At 63.3% G+C, this 11,483-nt stretch overlaps 1 protein-coding gene across 10 annotated transcripts in view; it reads right to left on the bottom strand.

The window, feature by feature from the left end:
- Nucleotides 1-593: 593 nt before the first annotated feature.
- The window catches only part of RXRA (retinoid X receptor alpha), a 101,296-nt gene continuing 90,406 nt past the window's right edge, over nucleotides 594-11,483 (bottom strand). For all 10 annotated transcript variants that reach the window (XM_046663174.1, XM_046663148.1, XM_046663184.1 and 7 more), the window contains exons 7-10: nucleotides 10,803-10,935; nucleotides 8,541-8,632; nucleotides 6,212-6,317; nucleotides 594-4,455 (exon numbers count right to left, since the gene is read on the bottom strand). In XM_046663174.1, the coding sequence (XP_046519130.1) occupies nucleotides 4,308-4,455; nucleotides 6,212-6,317; nucleotides 8,541-8,632; nucleotides 10,803-10,935 (479 nt within the window). In that variant the 3' untranslated portion in view covers nucleotides 594-4,307. The remainder of the gene's footprint in view (nucleotides 4,456-6,211; nucleotides 6,318-8,540; nucleotides 8,633-10,802; nucleotides 10,936-11,483) is intronic.

Below are 11,483 nucleotides of genomic sequence, written 5' to 3'. Positions count from 1 at the left end.
CCCTCCCAGGTCGAGGGTCTGGGGCTCTCCAGGAGGGCACCCGCTAGACAGAGGTGCACGAGGGCTCGGGCACCATCGCCAAGCTGCACCCAGGCCCTGCCCCAGACGGGCTGGAGCAGATGGGCATCATTACCTGGCTGTTAATGGGGCAGTTAGATGACATCACTCGTTATGTGGCCCTGTGTGGGAACCTCCTGCCCATTCGGGCCAGTGTGGACGCAGGTCAGACAGCCCGGGGCAGGGCAGGTGGCCACAGGTGGGTTCTGCAAGTGCCCGCACGCCCAGTGCCCGTGGATGCTGAGGGCAGCCCCTGGACCAGCCCAGGCCCGAGGGGGCTCCCAGGAGAGCCGTGGAACGAGCAGACCGAGAAAGTAAAACAGCCGAGGGGAGCCCAGGAGCCCAAGCTGGGGTCTCGCTGCCATGGACCGGCCACCACTGCAGGTCGGGTGACAGCTGAGGCACCATCAGGACCCAGCCCAGGTCAGGCCAGCCCAGCAGGCCATCCCACTATGGGGTGGCTGAAGGCCCCCTTGCGTGGCTGCCCCCCAGACCCGAACAGGAAGCCCCCGGAACAAACGAGAACTGAAGGGTGATGTATTTTTAAACGCTCATGTTTTGCTTGTTTCTCCTCTCACGGCTTTCTCCTCCCCACACTCCTCAGCCCACTGTCCGTCCATGCCAGCCCGGGCCGCGCTGTCTCAGAGAACCGCCACGTGCGGAAGGCGTTTCACAGTCAGACGGGACGCGGGAAGGCCGGCTGGCACCGGGGGCAAAGCAGAGCGAGGCTGTAACGAGGACCCGACAGGGGAAGAAGACCCTAGGAGGCTCAGGCCCACCCGGACCACAGGGAAGGGTCTCCCGGCAGCGGCCGCCCAGCCCGCACCCGGCCCTCCCTCCCCTGGCCGCCTCCGCCCGCCCGTCACTTCGAGCTTTCACCCGGACTCTGGAAGCAGAAACAAAACAAGCCCCCCCGCCGTATCACCCAAGTATACACGAGGGATAAAATTACGTCTGTACAAAAATAGATTTTTTTTTTACCTTTCCCGAGGCTTTAGACATTTTCTTATCTTTACTCTCTGTATGTCTTTGTCATCCTCTCTAATGTGAGCTACGCGGCCAGCTAAGGCATTGCTAAGGACTAGGAACTGCAAAAGCTGTCTGCTCCAAAGCATCTTAAAATAGATGCATCCCCTGGCCTGGAGATATTCATTTGAACCCGGATTTCACCAAAGGTGGGGTCCTTATATACTTGCTTACATGAAGCAAATTTACAGGAAAATGGGGGGGAAAAGTCTTGGTTAAAAACAAACACAGAACGTTGGTAACTGCTACGCGTGTGCTGTGTCGACGGCGTGCGGCTCCATGCAGTTCCTCTCTGTACAGCACAGACATGTTACACCACACCTGCGTGGGCAGGGACCAGGCCACGCGCCTAATTCCATGATGGGGACAACATCAGCGGGTTACCCACCGGCTGCACGGCTGGCTGGTCCTCCTGGGCCCCAACGGAGGAGGGGCTCCGGCGTGGTCTCCAGCACCTGCCGCCTGCCTGCCAGCCTAAATCCTTTGGGAACGTCGGGACTTGGAAAACCGAGGGTGTGGGGCCGTCTTCCCCCAGAGACCGCATGCTTCTAGGTGACGAGGCCAGCTGGTTGAACGTCCTGGGCAGGCCAGCTTCCAAGGAGATACCCGTCAGGGGGCAAGCCAGAGCATGGCTTTGCCGACCCCTTCTGCAGGGGGTGTGGTCATCTTCACTCCTGGGCCTGGAAGCCCCATCTGGATGTCAAAGCAGGAGGTGACGCCGAGGAACATGTCAGACGTACTGGCAGCCCAGGGCCCAGGAAGCGTCCAGCCAGGCCAAGGCAGGGATGGGTGGCTAACGAGCTGATGTTAGTGCTATCTTTAGAAAATTAAAGATTGTCCCACCAAAATAATGATAATAATAATAATAATTACAAAAAATCACCTTAATTGAACCAGATTGGAACTACTACTGAAGGCCTGGTTACTCACCCTCTCCACTGAGCAAGGGGCCCTCCCCAACGTGTAACCCCCTTAAACAAACAGCACTGGACACACGACAATGATGACAGCGGACTGACAAGGAGAGAGGACAGCCCCGAAGGCCCAAGAGGCCGGGGGCAGGCAGCTGCGGGAGGCTGCATGGGCTTGTGGGCGGTGGGGAGGGGGGCGTGGGGAGGGGGTCTGGCTTCGGGAGGCTGTGGCCTGGGGCCTCAGTGCTTTCTGGACAGCCAGCCAGGGCCGGTGACAGCCAAGTTCCCAAGAAGCAGCTGACCCCAGGAGAAGGCCCCCATGTTCCCAAGGGCTGGGGCAGTGGAAGGGACTGGGCGTGGACGACGGGGCGCGCCAGGCTGCAAAAGGCACCAGTGGTGTTGCGTGGGGGCAGTCTAAGGTTCCCACAAATCGGGGGACCCCAAGAAGAAGACCCCGGGTGCCAGTGTCACTCTGCCTGTGACGACCACGCCCCACAGGCCACCACGGCTTCCAGGTAGAGTCTGGGAGCAGGGGGAGCTGGGCAGGCCCTGAAGGGGGTCGGGGGAGTGCCCACGTGGCAGGGATGCCCTCCGCGGCTGCCGCGTTGGGGCGGGGTGGAAGGAGGCATCGGTGGAGTGGTCCACAGCCTCTGCCCAGGTATCCGTGCTCACTCAGGCCAGGGACTCTGGGAGAAGAATGGCCACTTTCTTCCCCATGGAGGCCTGGAGGTGGCTCTCCAGGCCCAGCCCAGGCAACCCTGTGCCATCTGGGGAAGCCAACTTTGGGGAAGGCAGCTCCTGGGCTGCAGGGGGACAGCAGGAGGGAGACGGCATTCCCGAGCATCCCTCAGGGGCTGACGAGACAGGACCCCTCCTGCACAGCCCACTCCTACCGTCCCCGTCCAGGCCCTACTACTGACAAACACGGGGTTCGTGGGGTGCGAGGCAGGAACAGGGAAAGGACTCAGACCAGAAGGAGGGCGCTGCAGTGTGAGAGGGGCCGGCTCCACCTGAGGGACCCCAGCCCAGCGCGTGAGTGCGCACCCAGGTTGGTGGCAACGCAGCACAGGTGGGAGCTGGGCTGCACGGGGAGCCTTGCCCCAGGGCAGATGTCAGATGGAGCCCCCACGTAAGGCTGTGTGCAAGACAGCGGGCTGGCTGTTCCCAAGGGGCATCTAGCGCCAGCCTGAGGACGCTGGCACTCGAAGTTCCCCAATTCCACGCCTTCTAGACAGAACACAGCCAGAGAAGAGGCCCCTCTACCAGCAGACTGCAAGACACAGCCCCCGCCGCCCCTCCCTGCCTGGCTGACGGCCCGCAAGGCCCTCTGGTTTCAATGCCTCCCGTGGGCCTCCTGCCTCCCCGCGAACACGCACAGCTGCTCAAAGACCCTCTAGGGAGCCGTCCTCCTCCCCTGTCATCCCTGGGACCTCCCGGGTGGCGACCTCTGCCCATGAGAGCTCAGCAGGGCCCGTGTCTGGGCTAGCCCTCTAGGAACCAGGGGCTAGCCTTGGCCCTCCTTATAGACTAAGAGAAAATGTGGGTTTGAGGAGAGGGTGGCACTGCTGTGTGGTTGCCCTGGGTTGGACAGGACTGCACAGGGGAAGAAGCTGAAACCAGGACGATGCACAGAGAAAACCAAGGCGGGAGGGGTGGGTGGGTGACCCCAAACCCTGCACAGAAGTCGGCTCCCATTCTGATTGGCTTGGGGACAAAATCACAAGTCATCTTTGGAAAAAGGTGCTCACCCTCCACTCTGAAGGCAGGGAAGCCTGCTCGCCCCAGAGGCCGTCTTGTCTTCCCGGAGGGCACATGGGGTCTTCGGCAATGAAACATCAGTGCCCCCCCGAGTCTGTCCCCTCCTCCTGATCCTGGGTGGGGCCAAGCTGGCCAGGCACCAGCACTGACAGGAGCCAAGAGGGGGCACTCCAAACCGAGGAGGACCACCCGGGAGATTCCAAAAGCCAGCGACACATGACCAAAACAACGCCGCCCTCCCCAGCAGCGGCTCCAGGTGTGGGGGTCTCCGGGAGCCGCCCCAGCTCCTCTGGGGAAAGCCTGATGGGCCAGCTTGGGCTCACACCAGTCCCGGCCACTCTGGCCACCGCCCGGGAAGCCACTGCCCAGGTCCGAATGTGAGCAGTATTAAAAATAATGCAGGTGGCAACATATCTCTTAGGCTTAGCAGTGACAGGCTGCGCCCCAAAATCCAAACAGGCAGAGAAGGGGAGGGGACGGGGCTCGGCTGAGAAGAGCAGCTGGCGGCCAGGCAGGGTGGCCGGACTGGTGGGCACGAAGGACGGGCGAGCAGGCCTAAGTCATTTGGTGCGGGGCTTCCAGCATCTCCATGAGGAAGGTGTCGATGGGTGTGTCCCCAATGAGCTTGAAGAAGAAGAGATGTTCCAGGCACTTGAGGCCGATGGAGCGCAGGGCAGGCAGGCGCAGCAGCAGCTTGGCGAACCTGCAGGAGCGCCAGGCGGGAGGGCGGGGCCCCCCCCCCCCCCCCCACCGCCCGCCCTGGCGCCTGGCTGCCTCCCGGGGACCGGACGAGTCTCCCAGTCTGATTCCCCTGCAGCTGCAGCAGCACGAGATCTGCCGGAGCCGAGCCTCAGAGCAGGAAGCAGGGGCCTCTCGGGCAGTGGAAATAGAGCACGCCCCAGCCAGGAGGCAGGAGAGTGCAGGGCGGGCAGGAAAACCCCGAAAGAAGACCCATGGAGTGGAGATCTGGGATGAAGGGCCAGTGGCAAGACAGCCACCAGGCTGGGGCAGGCTGAACAGGGCTTGGTGGGGAAATTAAAATACGTGGGCTTTCTCTAAGGGCAAGAGGGAGCTATAGCAGGATTCTAAGCATGATAGAATAGATTCTAAGCTGTGAGAATGGATCTGAGCATCAGCAATGCCTCTGGCTGCAGTGGGGAGACCAGAGGTGGGGCTGCTCCTGAGCTAGGGGGCAGGTCTATGCTCGGCAAGCCCTTCGCAGAAAGCATCCACATCCGCACCCCACCGGCGCCCCCCTTCCCCAGGACCAGCGTTGTTGGAGCTGGCCTGCGGGCACGGGACGCCCAGAGAGGGCGGATGGGAGGGGGCATCATTCAGGCCCTGCCCACCCCCAGGGATTTCCCAGGAAGAACCTGGGGGGCAGGTGGGGGGCTCTTGGAGGAGGAATGTCAGGCTCAGCCACTCTGCCGCCAAGGACTGTGCCACGTGGGGACTGGGCCAAATGTTCCCCCAGGGGCGTCCACCTCTGCCCCTGCCCCTGCGGCTGCCCGGGTGTCTCCACACCGACCCTCAGAGGGCTGTGGGGCCTCGCGAGTTATTAGCACTGTCTGCACCGCAGGGGGAGCGCCCCGTGGTCGGCCGCTGCACACCCGTTCCCAGGACAGCAGCGCAGCCTGCGGGCTGGAGTGCTGCCAGAGAACGAGCTGTTTTCTGCTGAGCTGGCGGAGATGGGCTGCGGCGTGGAGCCAGGAAAAACACGCGGCCTCCCGCCCCCTCCGTCCTCCCCTCCGTCCTCCTCCCCGTCCTCCGGGATGTTTCACTTTAAACCAAACCAGATGAGGGCTGAGCAGGAGCGGACGGTTAACCCTGTGTGTGCCAGGGGTGGGCAGGGGAGAGGGAGGCCTGCTGGCGTCGGGGGCCCCTACACCCCGAAACCCGGAGATGCCCTTTTGAAGGACAGGCAGGATCAGAACAACAGACTTGGAACATCGTGAGGCCGTTAGCCCCTTCTGTACACCTACTGTGCGCCCAGTACTGTGGACCTGGAGATGAGCCGGCCCCAGCCCTTCGAGGGCCCACAGTCAGGCGGGCAAGAGAGGCAAGCTCTGAGCCCAACCACGGCCATCTACTCTGAACACATTTATAAAGCACCTACTATGTGCTGGCATCAGTCCCTCCTGAGGTGAGCACGCCAACCCTGCCCCCAGCGGTTCCCTTTAGTGGGCAGGAAGGCACTGCCTTCATGCACGTCCTCCACAAAGACAAGCACCTACTGGGCGCCAGCACCGGCCCGTCTCTTGGGTGGGGCTAAAGAGAGTGTGCGAGTGTGTGCGCGCCAGGGCCCAGAGGGCATCCCGTCCCTGCTCAGGACGAGCCCCTCCGAAGAGGAGGGCGTCGCCTTCTAATTCACACTGGAGCGCCAGAGGGGCCAGTGCCTGTCTCCCGGGGCAGAAGGTCAGGATCCAGCCCCTTGAGGGTGGTGGCCGCAGCAGACTCACCTTCCCGGCTGCTCGGGGTACTTGTGTTTGCAGTAGGCCTCCAGGGACGCGTAGACCTTCTCCCGCAGGGCCTCCACCTCCGCCGGGTTCGAGAGCCCCTTGGAGTCTGCGAAGGGGAGGGGCCGCAGTCAGAACCCTCGCCTGGGAAGCTGGCCCGGACGTGGGCCTTAGGCTGGCTCCCTGCAGCCCCGCCTGGATGAGGCCGCAGTGTGCTGCTGGGCAGTGGGCTCTGTCCCCTTGAGGCCACCATGACTTGAGTCCCAGCTCGGCCACTCACTGGCCACAGGATCTCGGGTAGTCCCGGACCTGCTGACACCCATGCTCCCCAGCTATAAAGTGCGGCAGGCCTGCCCTCGCCCTGTCCTGATCACCACGGCCCCCAGAGGGCTGGCTGACGCCTGCAGCCTTTGCTGCACGGGAGTCTGAGCCCCTTTGAGAAGACGACACTCTGGACCCTCTCCCCAGAAACAGCCAGGCCCACACCGAGGGGGAGGCCCAAAGGCCATCCTGAGTCTGGGGAGCCTGGAGCAGGAGCCCGGTCTGGGGGGGGCTCTGCCTGTGGACAGAGAAGCCTAGGACCGGGGTGGCCAAACCTCCAGGGCCCAGGGGTGGGGGCTAAGGAGGGAGGGTCATTCTTGGGGTCATCTTGGTGAGCGTCCCGGGGCTTTCTGGGCCAGCAGGGGCCACCGCGCTGGGCACAGCTTTGCCAAGCCTCCTCTGCTTCCTGGTCTCCCGGGATTTCCCAAGACCCCCTGAGCCAGCATCGGACGAAGCCGTCTTTCCCTCTCTCCCCACAGCAGCCACCGCGTGGTGTCCCACTTTGGGTTCACAGTCCTGGTCGGGCTCCAGCTAAGTGTGGCCCACCTCAGTGGCACGGAGGACACAGGCTGGAGCCCACGCTGGCCCCCTTGCGGCTGGTCCAGAGCAAGTGCAGGCCACAGCGGCTCAGCTGCGGGACAGACCTGCTGTCAGGTCACCTGCGAGCCCTAGACCAGGGGTCCACGCCAGCCCCGCCCTGGCAGTCCCACATCCCACAACGGCATCATGGCCCCACGCTTTGGAAAAAGCTCGGCTCCTCTGTAGCTCGGCTCCCCAGCACTGGGGCTGCCTGGCTCCGGCTCTCCCCTCTGTCCCCATGGCCCCACGCCCAGGCCTCGGCTCCGCAGCCAGGACCGGCAGCCAAGCCATGCACAACCTGAACGGGGATTCCACCAGGCTCAGCCTCCGGTGCTGGCGGGATCCCAGGCTCGAAGCACAGACCTGGGTGATGGACGCCCCCGGACACGGGCTCTCCCCACGAGAGGACGCCCATCCCCACCCCAGCCCGCTCCTCAGAGCTAGAGCTTCCACAAGGCAAGGTGGTGGGGGCCGGCTGCCCCTGGGGCCGTCCCATCCCCACCCCTCCCTAGCAGCCCCCAGCAGCCCTGAACCTGCCCCTCCACGCCCCCATCACCCCCACAGACAGCAAGGTGAGTTTTCGAACACAGAAACCACCCCCCCTCCGCCCCGCTCCCTGCCCACTAGAACCCTCGGGGCTGCCCGCGCCCCAGGGTCAGGCCCAGCCCTCAACCCTCCCACTTCACTGGTGGTCTTCTCAATGCACTTCCTCCGGGACACATCCTGCACGTCCAGTCTACGCCATGTTCCTCCTTCACGTGGCAGCGCCTGCTAAGCTCCAGAGGGCAGACCTGGCCAGCTGTGCCCGGGGGCCCCCCTGCTGGGCGCAGGGCCCAGCACACAGCACTGCGCTAGCATTTGTCACCTCAGAGGCTCTGAGAGAAGGGAAAGCAGAGCCCCGAGACATGTGGGGCTGTGGTGGGGGCCTGCCTGCACCCCGGCCTCAGCCCATCCAGCGTGGAGCTCCGAGAAGGCCCCTTCCCACACAGCAACTGAGGTGGAGGATCGGCTGCACACATGTGGATCCAGGGCAGGTCCAACCCATTGCTCACACTGGCCTGGACTGTCCGGCCTCCAGAACTTTGTCACTGGAAACTTGAGAAGGGTCTGTCTCCCTTCTGGAGCCCAGGATTTGGGTGCAAAGCAGTGCCACACCTCAGACAGTAGACCCAGAAGCTACGCCAGAGGCCTCATCAAACCACTGAGGGCGAGCGCAGCTCACTGAGCCCCACTGCATCCAGAGGCCGCCTCGTGTGCCCTCCCAGGCGCCACGAGGAAAAGGCCGCGTGGCTACCCTGCCCTTGTAAAGAGAAGACACCAGGGCCGGAGGAGGGAGGCAGTGAGCGGTGGGGCTGGGAGGAGAACCTGGGGCCTTTGTCCGCACGGGAGGGCTGACGCCCAGTCTAGACACGGCGCGGCAGGCAGGCCGTACCTGGGTTGAAGAGGACGATGGCACGCAGGCAGCCCAGCTCCGTCTTGTCCATCTGCATGTCGCGCATCTTGGACACAAGCTCCGTCAGCACCCTGCAGAGGAGGCAGGCAGACACCAGCGTCCCAGTCAGACCGTGCCCCTCGCCAGGGCTCCCCAGAAATACCCAAAGGACGCAGGGAGCCCAGTGTGGCCCTGGAGGCAGCTGAGAAGGACAAGGCCAAACCAGGGTGCTGCGCAGGCAGGGCCTGAAGGCTCCACGCCAGCCTGCCTGGTCCCGCCCTGGATGGGCTCCTCCCCTCTGCTCTCCCTCGAGAGGGTCTGCCTGTGGGATTTTATTCTGGGAACCTGGAGACTAAGGAGGAACCCGATGATAGCTGAGTCAGGGTGAGCCAGGGGCCCGGATCTCGGGGGCAGAGTCCACAGCCACATGTCCCGTCCTGTTCAGCTGCAGACGGGGCATCGCAGTCTGTGGCAAAGCCTGGGGCCCTGCATTCATGACCGCTGCCTTCAGTCCTCGGCAAAGCCATGTCCCCAGGACGCGGCCCTCCTAAGTCCTGCACAGCTGCCACATAGGGGCTGCGTTCCACTTTTTAGCACCAACTACTGATTTCCACCCAGGACAGCAACCTTCGCAGCCTCGTCAGATAGCGGGGTGCCCTCCCCAGGCCACCCTCAGCTGCCCCAGCCGTAGCAGCATCCTGGACCCCTGGCCTATCTACAGCCCCACACAGCCTGAGCTCCCCAAGCTCATCAGCCATCTGCCGTCCCCCAAAACTTGACAGTCATGTCCAGGAAGTGGCAGGTGGTGGTGAGGGCGGGCTGCAGGGGAGCAAAGGCAGGTGGCCCAGGCAGGCCTGGACAGTCACCCTGAAGAGCCCAGGCTTCTCCCTGTGGGCCAGGGGAGCCCCTGAGGTCTGCAGGCTGGGGAGGGATGTGCTTGCAGCCCAAGAAAACACCCAAGGGAGTGTGGAGGACGGGGTGGGAGAGAGGAGGCGCCCGGACGTCTGCGGCCGCAGGGCCCAGAGTTGGCCCACAGGCAGGGCAGAGCTGCAGAGAGGTGGGCATGGAGCCTCCCACTCCGTTCACGGGAAGGGCAAGGAAAAGCCGGGCCGCTCCGACGCTGCTCTGGGAGCCCAGAGATTGTCACCCGATGCCTCCATCACCGTCACCCCTAGCAGCTGGGACCACAGACCGTCAGCTGGGTGTGTGGCTGGGGCTGCAACTCTACAGCCAAGCAGGTCCCAGACGGGTGTGTTCCCTCAAGGAGGCTTCTGTGGGCAAACACACTGCACCCTCAGCCCCTTTGGTGGCGACCCCATACATTAGCTTGGTAAAGGCTCTGAGAAGTCCTGCAGCAAAGACACATCCATAACTATTTAAACCAGCATTCGCCCACAGGATGTGGCCACACCTCCTTTTGCACCTGGCACATTCCAGGGAGCCCAAAGGCCGCTGCTCCGTTCCATCAGGACCACCCACAGGGCAGCAGGGTTCCTGCATTTACTCCCCCCGGGGGTCACCACTGGGGGCTTCTGCTCACCTCCAACTTCCGGGCCCATATTTGGGGGCTCGCCTTGGGCATCTCCCACTGCCTCCTCCCCTTGAGCTACTCCTCCCCACCCACGGCTCCTGTGTGCGGACCCCTACCCGAGGGGCCCTGTGACGTCCCTCCCAGACCCTCCCACTCCAGCTGGCTGAAGCTGACGCCCACACCTGGCGTGGGCCCTCTGAGCACGGAGACCAGGCCTCCAGAGACCGGGATGGGCAGCTCCTGCCCACCTCGCCTGGGGGAGCGCAAATGTGCCTGTTTCTGGAGAGCAGTGTCAATGGAGACAGACAGGCCTCGGGGCCCCGGCGTGGGCCTGCCCACCACCGTGCTGCCCCACAGAGGTGCAGGGAGTGTGCGTCTGCGCTCCATGGAGGGGGGGCAGACACAGCCGAGTGGGCAGGCACAGGTCAGCGCACAGGGCGCACACGGGCTGCGACGCATCACAGCACAGCTCAAGTCGGACCTGATGACGCTATGAGACACCGTCTACCGTGGAATCCACTCTGCTTCTTGAGAAAAGGCCGCTTCCCTTCCCAGGCACAGGATTTACAAAGCACCGGAAGGACGCTAACCAAGCGGTCACTGGCCGTCGAGCACCCCAGATGTGGACTTGGGGACGCCACTCTCCTCCTCGCAGTTGTCCCTACTTCCCACATTTATAACCTTCACAAACAGAGCAGACGAGCAGGACGTGCCCGTGGGCTGGGCCCCACCTGTCGAAGATGGCGCCCACCCCCGCGCTGTGGGCGCTGTTCCGGTGCACGTGCAGCCCGGTGGCGAGCAGGATCCCGTCCTTCACGGCTATGGACCGGTGGGAGAAGGAGGCGATGAGCAGCTCGTTCCAGCCTGTGGGGAGGGCACATGGTCACTCCACCATCTCCAGGCCTCACTGCCGGCCCTCTCCCCAACCCCCATCAGGCCCTCCAAAGGCAGCATCGCTGTCACGGACCCATCCCTCTGAGAACCAGGCCAGGGTTCCCAAAGTGTGCTCTATGGAACCCTAACCCCATGAGTGTTCCACAGAAAAGAGGTTCCCAGGCACCTATGTTTGGGAAATGCCTCTTTCTTCTACAGAGCACACTAGCACAGTAAAGGCCCTGAGAAGTCCTGCACAAAGCATCTCCTTTGGCTCTGTTTAACCCAGGTGTCCCAAACTCAGGTGCACAAGGAAGTCTCTTTCTGCAATTGCAGGATGCTTGTGCCACAGAGCATGTGGAAGAGCTCCCAGGAGTCCCTCTAGGGTGTACACAGAGGAGCTCGTGCCACAGAGCACGTGGGAGAGCTCCCAGGATTCCCTCTGGGATGAACGCAGAGCAGCTCATGCCACGGAGCTCATGGGAGAGCTCCCAGGATTCCCTCTGGGATGAACACAGAGCAGCTCATGCCACGGAGCT

This window comes from Equus quagga, chromosome 1 (assembly GCF_021613505.1).
Source record: "Equus quagga isolate Etosha38 chromosome 1, UCLA_HA_Equagga_1.0, whole genome shotgun sequence".
In the NCBI taxonomy this organism is placed as follows: Eukaryota; Metazoa; Chordata; class Mammalia; order Perissodactyla; family Equidae; genus Equus; species Equus quagga.
The sequence above is the reverse complement of the archived record's forward strand: the minus strand, read 5'-3'. Positions and strand labels throughout refer to the sequence as shown.